General features: G+C 33.6%; 1 protein-coding gene across 5 annotated transcripts in view; it reads left to right on the forward strand.

Annotated features, from left to right (window-relative positions):
• The window catches only part of STXBP5 (syntaxin binding protein 5), a 164,277-nt gene that overhangs the window by 90,891 nt on the left and 52,273 nt on the right, over positions 1 to 21,113 (forward strand). For 3 of the 5 annotated variants that reach the window (XM_045805295.2, XM_045805297.2, XM_045805298.2), the window contains exons 10-19: positions 420 to 574; positions 1,559 to 1,631; positions 4,707 to 4,854; positions 5,064 to 5,131; positions 5,400 to 5,440; positions 6,622 to 6,842; positions 7,735 to 7,913; positions 11,351 to 11,476; positions 13,161 to 13,312; positions 19,681 to 19,746. In XM_045805295.2, the coding sequence (XP_045661251.1) occupies positions 420 to 574; positions 1,559 to 1,631; positions 4,707 to 4,854; positions 5,064 to 5,131; positions 5,400 to 5,440; positions 6,622 to 6,842; positions 7,735 to 7,913; positions 11,351 to 11,476; positions 13,161 to 13,312; positions 19,681 to 19,746 (1,229 nt within the window). The remainder of the gene's footprint in view (positions 1 to 419; positions 575 to 1,558; positions 1,632 to 4,706; positions 4,855 to 5,063; positions 5,132 to 5,399; positions 5,441 to 6,621; positions 6,843 to 7,734; positions 7,914 to 11,350; positions 11,477 to 13,160; positions 13,313 to 19,680; positions 19,747 to 21,113) is intronic. The other 2 variants (XM_045805296.2, XM_045805299.2) reach the window with 1 other exon arrangement.

The raw sequence follows: 21,113 nt of genomic DNA on the forward strand, positions 1-21,113 counted from the left end.
GTTAATTTATTACATAAAGTGGATGCCTCAGGCTATTAACATTCTCTCTTAGATCTTCTGTTGAGAAGACCTGGTTATTAGGATTGGAAATAAACGCAGTACATTCAGGAGACCTGACCAGTAGAAACGCAGAGATAATTTTTTGACAATTGTATAAAGAGGATAAAAGAAAAAATTTTAGGGACCAAGGATAAGTATGAGAGAGTCAAATGTGGTCAATGTTCTTTCTTATTGTAGGTTAATTTTCATGAATTCACTTGAGTCTTACCTAATGCAATTTAAAAATCCACATATGAATATTCAATTCATGCATTAAAGTGTTAGAATTTGTTATTTCACTAACTAAAAAAATTACAATACAGCAAGAAAATAGTCTCCACTATGCTATTTATAATCCTGCCTATGTATTTTATTTTCAGGGAACCTTTCATTATTTTATCAGGAGGTTTGTCCTATGATACTGTAGGAAGAAGACCCTGCTTAACAGTTATGCATGGAAAAAGTACTGCTGTGCTGGAAATGGACTATTCAATTGTCGATTTTCTAACGCTGTGTGAAACACCATACCCAAATGGTAATAAGCTTTGCATCTTTAAAACTCATTCTCTATAGAGATCTGCTATTCAGAACAAAGACTTACAGGTTTTCCAAATAGTTTCCTTATCCTCGTATGCTATAATTCTTCTGGGGGAGAGATGCTGTCTTCATAACTTTGCAAGTTTTATCTCAAGAAGTTAATTTTGGTTAATAAGCTTTATCATACAGCTTCATACAGTTGTGGAGGCTAATAAGTCAAATTCATTGAGCAAGATGGCAGGCTGAAAATTCAGGAAAGAGTTGTTGTCTTGAGGCAGAATTGCTTCTTTTTTAGAACCTGTCTTTGCTCTTCAGGCCTTCAGCTGATTGAATGAAGCCCACCCACATTATATCTGATAATCTACTTTACTCAAAGTCTACTGATTTAAATGTTAATCCCCTCTAAAGAATACCTTCACAGCAACATCTGGATTGGTGTTTAACTGAACAACTGGACACCAAAGCAGTGATGAGCTGACATAAAATTAACCATCACAACTAGCATATATTCTTTCAAGAGGAATTTAAATCTGGATCTGTTTTACTTCATTTGAAGCTAATTGAAATGTAAAGCTGTAATGCATTTTATGGTTAAACAGATGCATATAAAATATCTAAGAAAGAGATTATAGTAGTATAGTAGTACTCAAGTTCCTATGAGATCCGATAGTAAGAATTGTTCTTACGGGTGTTCTGATTTAAATTTTGGGTTTGTTGTCCATGCCCTGCCTTGGATTTTGCAATACCATAGAAGTTACTGTGAACTTCTTGTCTTAGTCATTTTTACAAAACTGAAATAATTTTGTCTGAGTTACTATACAGATTTATCTCATTTAAAACAAAATAGTCTTAAATTACATGAAGAATGTTACATACTTGAGAGAATGGAACAAAATAAAAAAACGAGCAAATTTTTATTACCTAATTTGCTGTCTTCTTGCATATTTAAAACTGTTGTTCATGCATCATTTGCCTGTTCCAGATTTTCAGGAACCATATGCTGTGGTGGTTCTTCTGGAAAAGGATTTAGTACTTATAGACCTTGCACAAAATGGGTAAGAAATAAAATTTGGTGAGAGATTATTTTAGCCATGTGGTGAAAAAGACTTTTTAGCATAGGGTTGGCTATTTCTTTTATTTGAAAAACGCTACATTTATATCCATAATCTTGACCTCTTTTTACAGTTCCAGACACACATTTCTAATTACCTGCCAGACTTACCAGATCTAGTATGTTGCTCATATAGAATTTCCATTTTTTAAGTCAAAATTTGTTGAATTTCTGAAATTTCATATGATTCAACCTAATACTTGAGCACCCTGGGGGCACACAAAATAAGTCCAAAATTGATCCCATCACAGTTTTCCTCCAGATAAGCTCTGTGGTCTCCCCACCCCCATGCATTCTCTGTGGCACTATCCTAAATATCGTTGTTGGAGTAATTTTACGTGCAGCACCAAGCTTGTCACTGTCCTGTTTTAAGAGTCTTACACTCTACTGACAGAGCCAACTGGGCACCCTTTAAACCACTTTAAACCACTGTGGTCTCTGCTGTTTGATTTGAAAGCACCTTCTCAGCCTGCTACTCTACACAGTAGAAACTTAGGATACCTTTCCAACCTGATTTCTCACTATCTTCCTACAGGTGCCTTACTCCCTAGAAAAACTGAACTGTGATCATATTTCAGTGCCTTTTCTTATATGGCTCCCAACAACTGCAAACTTCACTTGCTTCACTGCTATCAAAACGCCATATAATTTTCAAAGTCAGCCCTCATTTCCTCTCTAAACGTTTCCCCTTTCTCTTACACACACACACACACACACACACACACACACACACACACACCCCTGATCTATGAATTGCCACCATAGCTCCTTTGTAACTTTTTGTGGTATTTGCCATATTCTGCTTTTTCTAACATAGATGATAGTATGTTTACTTATAATTTCTTTGAATGAAAAGATGTTGTATTATTTATTTGTATCTCCTGTGAGATAATCATTAAATATTTAATTGAGTTTACCCATTCAGTATTCAGTGTTTCTCAATTAGGAGCAGTTTTACCACCACCAACCCCCCCCCCCCCTTGACAATGTGTAAACATCTATTATGGACGCTACTGGCATCTAGTGGTAGAGGATAGGGATGCTGCTGAACATCCACAGTGCACCTGAGAGTCCCTCATAATAAAGAATTACCTGATCTAAAATGTGAATAGTACCAGGATTGGGAAACCCTGAAGTATAAGTGAACAGTATTATTTACCTTATTTTAAGGCATTCCTAGATTTACATCAGCTCAGTATGTGCTACCTGTAATTATCAATTGGGTATTTTTTTTTCCTTTTTTAAAAATTACAAGACCATAGTGGATCAAAGGAATTAAAAATATTATTTCTAAATGACAGTCCTGGGGACACCTGGGTGGCTCAGTCGGTTAAGCGTCTGCCTTCAGCTCAGGTCATGATCTTGAAGTCCTGGGATCAAGCCCTGCATTGGGCTCCCTGCTTAGTGGGGAATCTGCTTCTCCCTCTGCCTGTCCCCCCACTCATGCTCGCGCACTCTCTCTCTCTTAAATAGAATCTAAAAGATAAATTAGCAATAAAAAAGTAAATGACAGTCCCAGAATAACTTATTCTTTTTTTTTTTTTTTTTTTTTAAGATTCACTTCTTTATTTTAGAGAGAGAGAGAGTGCAGGGGCGGGGGTGTGCGGAGGGAGAGGGAGAGACAGCCCTAAGCCAAGCCCGCTCCACGCTGAGGGCAGAGCCCAATACAGGGCTGGGTCTCACGACCCTGAGCTCAGGACCTGAGCCAAAACCAGGAGTTGAATGCTTAACTGACTGTGCCACCTAGGTGCCCCTAGAGTAACTTATTCTTAATAGATTTTTTTTTCCCTTAGCTAAGTTTTCAAATATTATGTGAGACTTTTATGTGTGGTCTGTACCAAAATTTAAGTTGAAGAAAATACTGTGTGAATAACCTGTGACTAGGTATTTTATTTGGCAAATGGACCAGTTAAATGTATGATAATAGTAGGATCATTGAGCCTAAGGATTATAAAGTTCATTTATAAAGAGAAAAAAAGCTACCTGCTGTTTTTTTAATTCATGTTTTTGTTTGATTTTTTTTTCCCCTGTGTTTTTATGTGTGGTTGAGGAATGAGTAATGACAATTTGGTTCATTTTGAAATCTAGAAAGGACTTTTCCAAAATTATTCTTCTCTAATTTTTAAATTATTATCAGTAGTAGACTGATAAATACGTCTAATTTTTGCAGATGAGCCACTCTGAACTTTTTAGACTTTTTAAGCCATATTCTGGTTTTCCCGATATTTTTAAGTAACCATTCTCAAGAAATTCAAACCAGAAAAGAAATATCATTGTATATTTACTTAATTTTACTTTAAGATTTTTGAAAGCATTTTTTGCTTTATTTAATGAAATAATTTCGTATCTAGAAAACCTTTAAGGTAGAATTTTATTTAGATTATCACTGAAAACAAGAGAGCATCTCTAGATTTAATATTGTACTAGGTATCACATTGATGGAGAAAAGAGAACTGAAAATTTGTATTAGCTCTACTGACATAAAAATGAGGCATCTGTTGGTTGAGAACCTTATACCTTAATGGTTAGGAGCACAGTTTAAATTCTGCTTCTTCTTGCTAGCTGGCGTGCCTTTGGCACATTACTCTAAGTGTTTGTTCTTCAGTAAAATGCCCACATCATAAGTTTCAGTGCAAGAAGTAAATAAGATAAATGTATACATAGAGCACTCGGTCCAGTGTGTGCCACATGGTACATAGTTCTAATTGCAACTTTTCTGTTTATTGTTCTGAGCAACTTGCATTATAAAAGATGCCAATTTTTTTACATATTTGCACGAAGTAAATCTTAAATCTCTATGGGAAAATGTATGTAATTTCTAAAAATACGGAGAACATTGTATCTCAAAAGTTACAATATAAATTCAGATAATACATTATATGGACCTTCAGAGGATGTTATCTTTAATCAAAGTTAAAAAATTGTTTTCATCCCAAAGCTGTAAATATTTTTTTAAAGTTTTCATTGTTGTATTAACTTTGTTAAATTAATAAATATTTTTCTTTTCTTGTTGTTAAAGATATCCTATATTTGAAAATCCCTACCCTTTGAGTATACATGAATCCCCTGTTACGTGTTGCGAATATTTTGCTGATTGTCCTGTGGACCTTATTCCTGCACTTTATTCTGTTGGAGCTAGACAGAAACGGCAAGGTTACAGCAAAAAGGTATTGAACACGAGTTTTAATATTTAATGTCACATTTCAGTATTTTACATTTATCACCTTGAAGTATTTGATAACATTGATATCTTTTTTAGAGAAAATATATAGAAAGTCCTTTTTGGAAGCAAAATATGTTGTTTACTGTTGTCATAGAAATATGTATGGAGATGTATGGTTGGAAGTTGTTTTATACAATAATCTTTTTTTTATAGGAATGGCCCATTAATGGAGGTAATTGGGGCTTGGGTGTTCAAAGTTACCCAGAAATAATTATTACGGGGTAAGTAGAATCCTGTTTTGCCATTCAATCACTAATAGCTAAATATAATTAAGACTACATGAACATTAATTAATTAGGCAAGTAGTACTTTCCTTTATGCTGTAATGTATTAAGAAATATTGTTGCCTAGAACCTGCCAACTTACCCTGAATTTTACCTTTCTTCATTTGGTTGCTATCTTTTCAAATAACAGTATACTTCAAAGAAAGAAAAAATGTGATTTTTTTTTTTTCTTTCTTCACAATTTTAACTCATTTGCTTTTCATAGGCATGCTGATGGGTCAGTTAAGTTCTGGGATGCTTCCGCAAGTAAGTATTTTGAATATTATTGTTATATGTTATACAATCATTGCTTCTATACAACTTTTTTTATAATAATTGTGTAACCAACATTTAATTTAAAATTTGGAGGCTATAAAAAAATAAATAAAATAAAATTTGGAGACTATAAAATTAATACATGATTTATCAAATATATGAGTTTAGAATTTCTAATAGATGTAAGATATTTTTAAGGATATTAACCAGTAAATTAAGAATGATTCTCAACAGAAGTAATCAAATCCTTTCTTCAAAATTTCCTCAAGCTTTCTCCCTTTTTTTTTTTTTTTCTTCAAACTTTCTCTTTTTAACTCCAAAATAAGAGAGGGAATATATTTTGGGGCGCCTGGGTGGCGCAGTCGTTAAGCGTCTGCCTTCGGCTCAGGGTGTGTTCCTGGCGTTCTGGGATCAAGCCCCACATGAGGCTCCTCCACTAGGAGCGTGCTTCTTCCTCTCCCACTCCCCCTGCTTGTGTTCCCTCTCTTGCTGGCTGTCTCTCTCTCTCTGTCAAATAAATAAATAAATAAATAAATAAATAAATAAATAAATAAATAAATAAAATCCTTAAAAAGAAAGAGAGAGGGAATATATTTCAAATCAGCATAAATTTGTGGAATAATTTTAATGCCTGATTATAAGCTAACAGTAATTTGTGCTGTCTTTGCGAAATATATATGTATGGTGGTTACACAATAGCAAAAAAGGAAAGAATGCTTTGAATTGTCAATGTTTGCAAAACATACATAGTGAGCAGTGAGAATCCAGTTAACTCGGGATATTTTTGTGTTTCATCATGTAGAAGTGTGAGATAGTATTAGTACCTTTTATAGAGAAAATATTTAGAAAATCATTTTAGAAAGGAAATTTGTTCTTTATTATTTTCATTATATTTATACTTTTTTTTTTTTACAAAATCTTTTCATCAATAATATTTTTCAGGTTACCTAAATTCATCATCACGATGCATTTTGTTTTTTAATGAATACAATTTTTTTGGTCAATAGGTACAGTGATTACATTATCTAAAGGTAAAATAGAGAAATGTAGACCTGGAAATAAAAATATGGTTCAAATAAATATAGGCTATTTTCCTTAGATAGTATGTCTGATTACATGTTATTTTATATTTGTTGTATTTGTACTAAAGTATCTAACATGTTTTTTTCTAGTAACTCTACAAGTATTATATAAACTAAAGACATCTAAAGTATTTGAAAAGTCAAGAAATAAAGATGACAGGCCAAACACAGACATTGTAGATGAGGATCCGTATGCCATTCAGATCATCTCCTGGTGTCCAGAAAGTAGAATGCTGTGCATAGCCGGAGTTTCAGCTCATGTTATTATTTATAGATTCAGCAAACAAGAAGTGATTACAGAAGTCATTCCGGTAATAGTCTCTTAATTATTTTCAGTGTCAGATGTCTGACATTTTTAAAATTTTTGAATTATTTAGATTATTTGGAGTCAGTTTTATCTAGAATTTTTAAGAACACTTAAGTGTTTACATTGCCATCTATCTTTTGTGGAAAATAGCATACTTTATCTTTTTAGTGAGCATTTAAATTTAAGTCCTTATGTATACTATATGTTTCATTTAAGGAAAGTTAATATGAATATAAGCATACTTTAATTTGGTATTAACAGGAATGCCGTAAATTCTAAAATAATTGTATGTGTGTGTTCTCGCATGTATACACACAATCATTTTTTAAAAACTGAGTCAGAAACATGTTTTTATGGTTTCACTCGTTTATGGAACATAAGAAGTAGGAAGATCGGTAGGAGAAGAAAGGGAAGAAGAAAGGGGGAGTGGTAAACAGAAGGGGGAATGAACCATGAGAGACTGTGGTCTCTGGGAAACAAACTGAGGGCTTCATAGGGGAGGGGGGTGGGGGAATGGGATAGGCCAGTGATAGGTATTAAGGAGGGCACGTATTACATGGTGCACTGGGTGTTATACACAAGTAATGAATCATGGAACATTGCATCAAAAACTAGGGATGTACTGTATGGTGACTAACATGATATAATATATAAAATATATTATAAATATATATATATAATATATAAATATATATATAAAATATATTATAAATATATATATGTAATTATTATAAAAAAAGAAACATATTTTTTCTTTGCTAAATCTTAACCTTTAGAAATGTTACGTTTTTACCTTTAAAAATGTTATTCCCACAGAAGCATATGTGGGTGTGTGTATAAACTGTATAAAATGAATAATTATTAAAAGTAGGTGATCTGTCTTTCTTTTACAACAGATGCTTGAAGTTAGATTGTTATATGAGATAAATGATGTGGAATCCCCAGAGGGCGAACAGGCACCGCCTTTGCCAACACCAGTTGGGGGCGCCACTCCTCAGCCCATGCCTCCTCAGTCTCATCCTTCTACCAGTAGCAGTTCATCTGATGGGCTTCGTGATAATGTCCCTTGTTTAAGGTAACTTATTAAAAATACAGATATCTTGGAAATTATTTTTTTAATTTAGATTAATTATAAGCTTTTTACGGTAATATTTTCCTGTGACATAAGATCATTTCTTTCTGTGTGTTGCTGTGGTTAATCCAACTCATTTTTCTGTGGCATCAAGAGGAGTATGATTGAATTCTGTGATTTTTATCTTTAAAGTGCTAAGATTTGATCTTTACACATACTGGTAGAATAGCATGGATCTTTTCTGTATATGTACCTCAATCTTCCAAATCCATGGATGTTTTCTAGTCTGGATTCATATGTGGATTAAATGTATATGTAGACTGCTTTCTATATGTAGACTGCTTTTCTACCACTCTGAACATTGTACACATAAAGTATTATACCCATCTATCCCCCATTTTGCGTTTTTAACCTATCCTGCCATTTCTTGATCCAATTTCTGATTTTGGGGGCCAATTGGGGATTGCGCAGCAGGCATGGCTGGCTTATTTTTGCTTAAGAAATTTTTTTTCTTCTTACTAAGTAAATTAAGAATTCCATGAGTTCTATTTTATTTTATTTTATTTTGTTTTATTTTATTTATTTGATAGAATGAGAGAGCACAAGCAGGGGGAGTAGCAGAGGGAGAGGGAGAAGCAGGCTCCCCGCTGAGCAGGGAGCTGGATGCAGGACTTGATCCCAGAACCCTGAGATCATGACCTGAGCTAACCGCAGCTGCTTAACCAACTGAGCCACCCAGGCTCCCCCCATGAGTTCTGTGTGTCTTCATCACTGAAGTTTTAAATGTGCCCATATACGCACTTCTGATATTTTCCTAGAATGCTTGTTTCTGCTCTAATCTAATGGGCATGTTAAATATGCAAAAAAAAAAAGGTGAACACTTCTTTGAACCTTACCTAAGTTATCCATAAGGAGAAAATAACACACTCAGACTCTTCTATAAAAAAGAACACTCAAGTCTTCATTTCTGTCTCTTGAGATGGACAGCTGCCACTGATTAGTGGTATTTCCCTGAGAAAAATGAGAACTTCTACTCAGCCAGCATACAGTTCTGAGTGTAGTGCCTTACAGACTTTGCGTGAAGTGACTGTAACTCAGTTCATATTTGGAGTACCCTTAGTGATTCATATTTACCTTAAAATTTGGACAACAAATTTGGTCAGGTGTCATGGTCTTCTTCAGTAGAAGTACCAACTAAATGACTCAAAAGCATCCTTATCTCTGAGTTTGGTGTCAGGAGATTTAATATTGAGTAGTCTTCCTGCTGTCCTTTTATTACACTGTCACTCAGGAATTATTGAAGTAAGCAGGCTTTGCATAAGTTTTACAAGAGCAATTATTAGAGAAAAAGTCTGAGCAATCAAAAATGTTCTCACCTTAAAGTAGATTTTTTTTAATAGTAAAAGTAGTCACACACAGAAATATACTACTCACTTTAATTTTAATTGATGTAATTAATAAATTAAAAAAGGAAAATTTTATCTTCCAAATCCACTCGAAGTTTTCTGATGCAGATATTACAGGTGTTCTATCTAAGTGTCCCTCTCCCTCTGCCTCTCCCCCCTGCTTGTGCGCTGGCTCTCCCGTGTAAGCTTGCATGCGCTCACTTTCTCTTTCTCTCTGTCAAATCAATCAATCAATCAATCTTTTAAAAAAATAAGTGGCTGTATTCCTTAAGTCTCACATTCTTATAAGCCCCACCCTTACGCCCCCTAAGATGTATATAACAAGTTTAACTAATAAGAAATTTGTATGAGTTTACTCAATAAAGTGAGGTTTGGGAATACATTTATCTTTTTGCTGAGTAGTTCACTTGTAAACTGTACCATCACCTCAAACTTACCACATATTCTTGCAAAACTAGCTCTTCATCCTGACACAGTTTTCTTTTTCTCTTTTTCTTTTCTTTCCCTGTCTCTCTCTTTTTTCTTTCTTTCTCTCTCTTTCTCTTAACTTAGAATCACTCTAATTTTCTCCCCTAATCTCCCTCTAATGATCCTTCAGCTCGTTCATTCCTTCAAATATTAAGTACCTCCTCTGCACTAGAGTGTTAAAAGTAACTACAAGGTTTCTGCCTTCATGAAGTTTAGAAGCATTTTTGATTCTTCATAATAATGTGTTTCAAATCTACCGTTTTCTTATTGTTTTACAAAATTACAGGCAATTTTTAATTGTTCTCCTATTCTACTTCATCTTGTAAACCTCCACCAAATTAATCTTAACAAAGTATTTCTTATAAACCTTCATTGGCTCTTAATTCCTTAAAATAATGAAAATATATTTTGCATAAATTGATCACTGACGGCTCTTTCATAGGCACAGCATCCTCATACTGTGATTAGGTAGTAATATTCCCTTTTTTAGACAAGAGGACAACTGGAAAATGGCAGAGCCAAGACTTAAACTCTAGCTTTTCAAAAACCCTCAGTTCTTTCTACCAACATCAGACCTTTCCAACCAGGCCTTACAGACCCTCTGAAGTCTGACCTTAGCCTATCTTACTATATTGATTTCTCACTGTTACTACACATGCCTCCACTGTAGGCAAACTTACACTCTTGTTAAAATCTTGGACTGTGGGTTTCCTACTTCTTGTTTGCATGTGTTTGCAAAAGCAATATATTTTGAGCACCTATTCAGCAATTATTGGGGAAAGAGTCTACAATCAAAATTACCCAAGAGTACATTTTTTTAATAGTGAAAGTGTCATGCACCCAGAAATAAATTTCTCACTTTTTTTATTTTTATTTTATTCATTTATTTATTTATTTATTTATTTTTATTTTTATTTTTTTTAAAGATTTTATTTATTTGACAGAGATAGAGACAGCCAGCGAGAGAGAGAACACAAGCAGGGGGATTGGGAGAGGAAGAAGCAGGCTCATAGCGGAGGAGCCTGATGTGGGGCTCGATCCCACAACGCTGGGATCACGCCCTGAGCCGTAGGCAGACGCTTAACCGCTGTGCCACCCAGGCGCCCCCCTCTCACTTTTTTTTAAACTCATTATGTTTTTGGCCATTTTTCATTTTCTTACACTATATATTTAAGTCTACTTTTCCAACTTGCATTTTTTTTCTAACTTGATTTTTTCTTCCTCTTCTTAATTCTTGGGCTTCTCATTCTCCTCATTCTTCTCTCCATTCCTCCCTCCTCTTCCTACCCATTCTATTTTTTCTCCCTCCCCACTTCCAACCCCCCCAATTTATAATGGGAACTTATATATGATTTCTTATTTTTGTTATTTATATACATGTTTTGTCTCCAACTAGATTAAATGCCTATAGAGAGCAGGATTCAGTTTTTTCATTTTTGTATATTTAATACAATTTTATATATAAAGTTACTTTTTGCATAGTTATTTATGCATGACTTTATAATTACATAAGCTAATAAGGTATGGAAGATGAGTTAAAAGGTAATATGTTTTCCTTTATTACAGAGTTAAAAATTCACCACTTAAGCAGTCTCCAGGTTATCAGACAGAACTAGTTATTCAGTTGGTATGGGTGGGTGGAGAACCACCACAACAAATAACCAGCCTGGCAGTCAATTCTTCATATGGATTGTAAGTAAAATTTATGTGTTTCTCAGTCTCTTCATAGTATTCTGTATATTTTTTATTTTTAAAAATAGGATGATCTTTATTATAGCATCAGTTAAAAAGTTGTGTATCTTTAATTTCAGATCAGATTTAATGTTTATTTGGAAAATAATTCTGTTCCGAATAATTTACTCTGGATACGCTTATAGTGCTTCCCAATGAATTAAGATAAATGTTTAAAGTCAATATGTCCTCTCCTGGATATACTCTCAGAAATGATTTCCTTATTAATGCTCAGTGTAATGGAGGTCTAACAGCATCAACTCAGAAGACTTTGTTAAGCTAATTCTGTAAATGTTGAACCAAAGCTATATAATTTCTTTTTTCTACTTCCAAAGTTCACTTATATAAATTATAAAGGCATAGTAATAGTTTAGTAAGTATTTATACTAGAGTTGTATCATCAATTCATACCTTTAAGTATTGACTATTAACTATACATACTTTTTATTATAATTTGGTAGACTTACAAAGTATTTTTGTTTGTTTTAAAAATCAACATTGTGGTATAAGAGAAGCCATACACTATTTAGTCCCAGGGCTATTTATTGGTATGCGGGTCACTGTCTTCTTTTATGCTAGCCCTAGGGACTCATTCATCTTTCTTCTTCCTCCTGGAGCTATTACCATTCACTCTGTCTTTTACAGGTGTATACCCAGCTAAGACTGGCTATAGTCTGAGATCATCATGTCTCAATGTCTTTTATTTGCTACCCCACGTGTAAGAACACAAACCTTCTCTCTTTTAATATTTCACTGCCCTCAACCATAAAGAAAGAGGGAATAAGAAAAAGAACCAGTAGGAAATTTGAAAGGAAGTTGCAAATCAGTTGATCACAGGTTCATGGACTCACAGTTAACACTTTTTTAGCCCCTCCTTGTATGTTTTTAATATTTGAACTAGCTGCCAAGATTATTTAACGTGAAATCCATATTTAGAGCTTTAACTGAAAAATCTGATTACCTGGCCCATTGTTTCCATTCCTGCTTGGCAGCGGTCAGCATGAACAGAATTGAAACTTTTCCTCTTTAGATGGGTCATCCAAAGTCCTTGTCTGGCCTGTTTGTATTACTTACAGAGTCCCTCTGTACATTTCAGTTTTCGACTTCTGGCTTAAGACATGTTAAAAGAGTCAAATTCCTTTATTCATAGTGCTTGGTTTGTAGTTCCTGACTCATAATTGGGAAGGTACTTGGAGTACTCCAAAGGGAGACCTCCAAGATTATGCTTTCTACTTTTTATTCTTGACTGTATAGATTACTAAAACTTTCCCAGAGATAAAATCCCCCACTTCCCTAGTGGAATAGAATAAGTCGTCCCCTGAGCTGCTCAAAATGCCCCTAAGTCAGAAAAATAGTGGTCACATTTCCTATGGTGGAGTTTTATGTCTGTGATCAAGTTTCACTTCCTATGCCAACATTTTTTTTTAATGATAACGACTTTTAATCATTAGTGTCTGCTGAAGATCTACATAGTTCCATGAGAAGGCTTATATAACCTGTATTTTCCTGTCTCTGATAGTTTTTAGTTACAGCAGGAATTTTCTGAAAAACCCATCCTCCTTCTTTTCAGCCTTATAGACTACAAGTACATTTCCTTATACATTACTTATTTGTGCTAAAATATTTGCTCTTTTCCTATTCCCAGGGTAGTTTTTGGCAATTGTAATGGCATTGCCATGGTAGACTACCTCCAGAAAGCAGTACTCCTCAACCTGGGCACTATTGAATTATATGGCTCCAATGATCCTTATCGGAGAGAACCCCGGTCTCCTCGTAAATCTCGACAGCCTTCAGGAGGTACAGAGAAAACAATCCTGAGTTTTAGGATTTCTATAAATACTGAGTTACTTCTGTGAATATAAATACTTCAGTAAGATAAATAAATAGTCTGACTTTGTCTATATATGTAAACTGTCAAAACTAGTAAAAGGTTTGAGGCTTCTTTTGTGTTGTGTTGTTATTAGATTTTGCTTTTGTTTTTAATATCCTAGGATTTGAATTAACATTGGGAAAGAACTACAGTGGCAAGCTTCTTCAGCTAAATTATAATGAGATGAAAATTTGTCTCATTATTGTGGAATAAAAGTTAATCTCAAAGTTTTGCCCCTTTTATTGTTTGGTATTATAAGACCAAAATTCGTTGTTCCAAACGTGTTATTTAAAGGGATCATTTCCCATATGATAAAAAAATTGTAAATGCAAAAGTGAACTTGATTTCTATGAAAATACAGTGCTCTTAGGCAGCCTTGATTCAATGCAAACCCAGATCTATTAAGAATTTTCTCTGTAGCGTTCTTTTGTGGTTGCTAGGTAATTAGTCTTAATTTTTTATAATTTTTAAATTTTTTAAAAGGTTTTATTTACTTATTTGAGAGAGAGCATGAGGGGAGGGGCGGAGGGGGAGGGAGAAGCAGACTCCCTGCTGAGCAGGGAGCCCAGATGTTGGGTTCCATTCCAGGACCCCTGGATCATGACCTCAGCCAAAGGCAGACATTTAACTGACTGAGCCACCCAGGCGCCCAATTAGTCTTAATTTTAAATGTTTTAATATGTCTAGTTGGTGGTCTTTACCAGTACTACTCACCATTTTTTTTTTTTTTTAACCTCATGGCATTGGATCTCTGGCGCTTGGGGGTATATTAGTGAGGCCTTCAGCAGTTACTGGCCTGCAGGCTCCAGTCTCCTCAGGACCTGTTCAGCTGGACCAGGGATTGGGGGATTGAGGGGAACCCTGTCTTGGGGAGACTTAGCCCATTTGCACAATGCCACTGTGCAGTGAAACACTGGGAAGCTCTGGTCTATACTTATAACTCAGTCTCTCCAATTTTCAGTTCTTTCCGAGATTCATTTCTCATTTGCTCTCATGGCATAATTAGCTAGTACTACCTATATCACAGTTCATGAGAGAAGGAAAAAAAAAAAGTGGTGGGGTATAGACCCTACTGTCACTTTGGCTTGATGCTTGGATTTTCTTTTCCATTTTTGTTTTTGTATGTGATCATTTTGCCATGTGTTATCTTCAGCAGAAATCGTCCCAACCATACCATTCTAGTACCTTTGTCTCCTTTTTTTTCCTTCACTTTTCATTGCTTCACTAAGGCATGCTGATTGTGACTTCTTGCATGTGCGGCCTTTCTAGCTTATATTCTGAATCTGTGAAAAAACTCCGTTCTTCTTTAAGTAAGTTATTTATTCCATGTCAGTAAAGTCATGGCATGTTTGTTTGTTGTCTGTAAAATCATTTTTTTCTCATTTATTTTTAACAGAGTTTATTAAAGCATTATATATCTAAAATGGTATGCTCATTCCTTAAATTCATCATCTATGTATATGAAAACTAGTGAAATGTTTGTGTCCCAGTCCAGTTTCTTTATAAAGCAAAAGAAATTGGTATTTAGTGTTAGAAAGTTAAAACATTGTCATGATAGAGGAAACAAGTACTTTTAGCAATTCTACCACAAACTTGTGTAAAAATTTCATTGCTCCTAAAATTAATTTCTCTTCTCCTTGATACCTCATAGTAATTTCATAAAATTGCTAGAAATTAAATACCTAAGCTTATCCAAGGATAGAAACCAATTTTTCCATGTGATTTCAAAAATATTTTTTTCTTAAATTTTATTGCATCCTGTATCCTGTAGTAAATCTCATAATATTATTTATATTATTTGCTTTAGTTTGTATTGAAGAGTTAGATGTTTAGGCAGAGGAGCACTATTTGAGTTTTTCTTTATTAGTTTAAGATATTATTATGCTCACTTGTAACAATATTTAGGATTGTGTCTTAAATAAAAATTAAAAGAAAGTTATTTTATTTTATTTTTTAAAGATTTTATTTATTTATTTGACAGAGATAGAGACAGCCAATGAGAGAGGGAACACAGGCAGGGGGAGTGGGAGAGGAAGAAGCAGGCTCACAGCGGAGGAGCCTGATGTGGGGCTCGATCCCATAATGCCGGGACCACGCCCTGAGCCGAAGGCAGACGCTTAACCGCTGTGCCACCCAGGTGCCCCCAAAAGAAAGTTATTTTAAAACGTGCTTTAACATTTTAAGAATATTTGTGCCTTAATTCTGAAATATGTTTCAAATAAAATTAAATATAAAATAGCTGGTACTAAAGTTCTTTAATTGCACTGACAAAAAGGATATTCTTGCAGAAGCATGCATTTTATAATATGTTTTGGAAGTGTAGCCCAAATACCACCAAATTCTATCTTTTTTAAAAATTGGCTTGGAGAAATGTTTTTACTACAAGTAGATTCTAATATGTTTTCATAAAGAGTGAGGTGTCACTCATGAAATTATTTTATAAACATTGTGTTTTACAGCTCTATTAAAATACAGTTGAACCCATTACTAAAATATGTACAGTGCTTTCATAGTAAAAATTTTGAAGCTGTTACAGGGACATTTAGTGATAAAGTATTTCAACTACCTGTGTATCTGCTTGCTGAGAGTCTTAATTATAACAAAAGTGAAACATGATAATATGTGTCTTGTTTTGCTGACTACTTTTTCACTCAGTGAAGGACACAAAAGGGAAATTTCTATTCTGAATATAATTCTAAACCCCAAATAAGATCTTCTTAATGACGTGAAAGTGATAAACCCATGAAAAGAAAGTTAGCTTAGTCTTGGAAGTTGATAATTTTAAAGAAGGGAATTAGAGGGACAAAGTTGTGCATGACTTTAGGAAAGATATTTTTTGAAACTTACAAAGAAGTGGCTCTAAAAATGAAAATATGGTCTATACAGTTGCAATTAATTTCAAGTCTTCAATATATTCAGTAGAATAGAAAAAGAGAAGTAGCTATCGAGCCGAGTAATACTAGTTGATATTTCTGAGTGTGTGTGTGTATACTGTGTATGTATATATTATAAGAAACAAAACACACTGTATAAGAAATGAGGGATATAATCAAGGATGTATAATAAATGTTGCATAAAGCATTAAGTACTGTTTTGAATATAGGCTGGTCTTCAAAAAATGGGCTAGCAAAATGTCTGGTTTCAATGAAAATATATTTAAAAAAGGATTAGGACTCTAGGGATCATTTGAAATGATAGTTGAAAAACAACGTAGAGCTAAATAACTTTGTTTCTCAACCCTTCATTAAGAGGAATGATTTATCTTTCTGGAAAGTATGAAAAATAATTAAGAGAAATGAAAATCTAAGCTATATTATATATGTAAGGCTGACCTTGGTAATAAAAAGTGATAAAGTAATAAAAACATATCAAGAGAATTTGTGAAGGGAATTTGTAAACAGTACCCAAGTTGATAAATGTCAAATAAATCAGTAAATTTGATGTACAAACCAGTCAAAATTCTAGAATCATATTTGTGCATATTGAAATGCCTTGTATGCATACTGAAAATAGAGCTATCAATTGAAGGCAGCAGGAATCCGCTAAAAGTAAATTGTACCAAAATCGGTGTTATTTTAATCTCGTAACTGCATTGATGGCTCATAGCAGCCTGTTGACATAATGTTTCCTGAAGTTAACCAGATACATAATAAAGAATTCCATGTATGTTTTTTATGAACTAGGTAGATGGAAGTAACCTCGTCATTTTGACAATTGCAAGATTGGTTAAATCAAGAGTCAGCAAACTACTGTCCCTGAGCCAAAACCGGCCCACTGCTGGGTTTTGCCAATACAGTTTAATTAGAACAGCATCATGCTTATTTGCTTAGCTGGCCTCAAAACCAATTTAGACCTTCACAGAACACGTTTGCCAACCCCTGGATTAAACCATGGTATCTAGTGGGTCAATTTGTAGCCTACATTAACTTTGATGTAGTGTACCTCAGTAGATACATTATGTTGAATAATATATGATTATGCTTTGTTGAACATTTTAGATAGTAAATTAAGCTTCCTACTTAAGCATGTGAAAAAGAAGGATGCTTTTTGTCCATAAAGGGTAACTACTACATTTGATGGCAAAGACCCAAAAAGATATTTGTAGGTAGAAATCATAAACCATATACAATAGCCACATAGTATAAACCATAGATCAGTCATGTAGGGTTGGACTTGACTTTTACCCAGAGCCAGCTGGAAGGTTTAAAATTTCAAAATCGATTATTTTTATTCAGTACTAGGCTCACTGTAGTACTAGAGTATACTATCACTACTATTTATTATTGAGGTATAATTGGCATATAAATCATTATATTAATTTCAAATACCAATTTGATATTTGTATACTTTGCAAAATGATCACCACAGTAGGTCTAACAGTCTTTATCTTAAATAGTTACAAAATTTTTGTCCTTGTAATGAGAACTTTTAAGATCTACTCTTAGCAGTTTTCAAGATATCTAGTACACTCTCATTAACTATAGTTATGCTGTACATTACATCCCTTATTTATTCTATAACTGGAGGTTTGTACCCTTGACCCCTTTTACCCATTTTTCCTACCTTCCACACCCTGCTTATGGCAATCACTAATTTGGTCTCTGTATCTATGAGCTTGTTTTTGTTTTGTTGTGGGTTTTTTTTTTTTTTTCCCTGGGGGGTGGGTGAGTTTAGATTCCACTATATCATATAAATGAGATTATACAGTAATTGTCTTCCTCTGTCTTATTCTATTTAACGTAATGTCCCTGGAGTCCATCTATGTTGTCACAAATGGCAAAATTTAAATCTTTTTTGGCTGAATATTCCATTGTGTGTGTGAACGTATATATGTGTATATGTATATACATATATATATATATATATACACACACACATATATACATATATACACATATATATATATATGTTTGTGTGTGTGTATGTGTGTGTGTATTTACCACCCACGTTTTTATATGTGTGTGTATATATATCTACCACCCACGTTTTATAAGAAAACCCAACATTTTCTTTAGCCATGCATCCATTGATGGACACTTAGGTTGTTTCTGTATATCGCTACTGTTTTAAGACTTGCTATTTTAGTCAAGAAGGAGTTCATTTATATAAAGTATTTTGTCAAAGATTAAATGCATACCTAAAATTCCATCCATCATCTTTGAACTATAAAAACTAGTTTTTGGTTTTTTTCCCCCCCAGAACCATTAGTTCAATAAGTGTTAAAGAGAAAAAAATTGCTGGTTGTCATTCAAAAACTTCCTAGTGAAGAAAAATAATATATAATTCAAAATAGAAAGCCCTTCTTATAAACCCAATTCAGTACTCTGTGTTCTCTGAAAATGTTGTTGTAAAAGCTTTCTTAGTGACTGGATGTGACATCATGTCTTTTACCAAAGGATTGGAAAAGTAGATAATGGTCATATATGCACATATGTCAGCATAATAGCTAACTTCTTCTGAGGCCTAAATACGTAGTCCCCGTCTGTTGCCCAGCTATCCCAAACTCTTGATGTGTGTTTACTTATAATTTTTAAAGAATTTGAAGGAATTCTTTTCATTCCAATCACGAAGCAACTTAATATCTGTCCTATTTACTCTGCATATTGCCATGTCTTTTAATTCTTGTCTGCGTGTAAAATACCTTGCTTTGTTTTCTCCTAAGAATCTAGGCCTTCCTATAAAATAGTTTTATATAATTCATATAACTCTGTGAAAAAGAAGTATTTCTTTAGAGCTCTTTAAAAATGCGTGGTATAGCTTTTAAGAAGTATAGTCCTACAAGATAAGTAATGTACAATATTTTAAATATTGAATGTGGAGGCACAAAATATTTTAATTATTATTTAAAAGTATTCAAGGAAGGTGTTTGAGATGTACTTAGCCGAAACCACTTTGAGGTTTGAGAATTTCTATGATGTAAAAATCACCAGGTTTACTACCAAGTATTTATTTTCCCTCAAGAGAAACCCAGTGAGTCTATCATATACTCTCAAATTAATGATTTTAAACAAGTCCTACTTCATGTCTAATGTCCTTGAAGAATAGAAAATTATCTCTTAGAAGTTTCCTTTTTGCTTAACTAGTGACTGACTGCTATATTATTTTGAGATATTTTACTATCAAAATGCTCTTATTTCCTATCTCGATTAATGGGCACAGTATCAATGCCAGTATAGTCTATTCAGCTGCTGGGTTTTTAACAATGGGCAGTCATTAAATGTGTACTGTAAATAGAACATAAAACTGCACTTACATAAATTTGTGTTGTGATTTGGTTTCTGGTTTTGTTTTTTAGCAGGTCTGTGTGATATTAGTGAAGGGACTGCAGTCCCAGAAGATCGCTGCAAATCTCCAACTTCTGGTAATGTGTTTATTTCATTAATAATTATAATTCTATAAAAACCAATACAGTGTATCAAAATTCCTTTTTACAGATAAGCATTTAAAATAACACCTACAAGGAACTTTTGTGTCACATATTTATTCTTAAAATGGTAACTATTTTTTGCATTCTCCTTAGGTGAAAAGAATTGCACTAGTTAAAACCCCATAGCTATTACCTGTTAAGAGTCATATAACTGTTTACTTAGCTTTCTTATATTATATTTTTTAGGGAAAATATATTTTACTCCTCACCATTGGATCAAATGGTTTGGTTAACCTACAATCTTGTCTTTGCTCTAGGCTTGCCTGGTATCATCTGGGAGAATAGTGCTCTAATTCTTGAGTAGTGTCCATTTAAATATTATCAAAGATTTTGAACATTTATAATCTGGTGGTAACTGTAGACAGAATAATTTTAGACCAAATGTATGTGTTTTTGTTTTTGGTCAAAGTGATATTTGATATAATTTTATGCCTATATTAAAACAGTTGTCCTTTTTTGTCCATGTAATATAGGTCTATATGTGATCTATGTGTATATTAATATTTTAGTGGAACATAACTTTTAGTATCTTTTCAGTCTCCTTAAGATTAAGAGGATTGTGATTTTATTATTATTTTAAGTGGATAGAAACTTTGCCAGTCTTTGCTACAGTTGACTTCACAATTTTAACTACCATATTAAATCATTCTGGCCGGGGATATTTATCAGCTTTCCACTGGAAAGATTGTTCTTAGGATAAAGTAACACGGTTCTTAAATAGATTTTGGTCCTTCCATAGCGGGTTCTACTACATCAGAAGTCATTATAAGCATGGGAAATATTGAGAAGTGCATTTTACTTTGGTCTCTCATATTTCAGTTTAGCATTTTATTAGACATAGAACTGTAAAAGCTTTTGTGATGTTTTGTTTTTGAAATTGCATTTTCCTGATATTGCACAAATTATCCCTTAAGATATATCTACCTTCTGGTTTTCTTAATCTTTAAATTTCATATTTAAATTCACTCATTAATGGAACATGGAGCTATAGGAATTATGTAATTAACACCTAACGTTAAGTCTGAATGTTGGTACAGTAAAGTTTGAATGAGAAATATGGAGCAAATAACTGTACATCTGATCTTACAGAACTAGAGTTATTTCTGAATTTGGAATTTAGAGCTGTAGTATCTTTTCATTATTGCTGTTCGTTGTCCATCTACCTACAATAGTATTCTAATCTTCTTACCGTCTCTAAAGGCCATATGAATGCAGTTGTCAATATGTTAAGGCTAAAAGCCAGACTGAATAATTTGGACATGTAATTATTCTTTAATATATTAAATGACCATCAAAAGTGT

Source organism: Ursus americanus, chromosome 11 (genome assembly GCF_024610735.1).
Source record: "Ursus americanus isolate L20-20 chromosome 11, mUrsAme1.1.p, whole genome shotgun sequence".
Lineage (NCBI taxonomy): Eukaryota > Metazoa > Chordata > Mammalia > Carnivora > Ursidae > Ursus > Ursus americanus.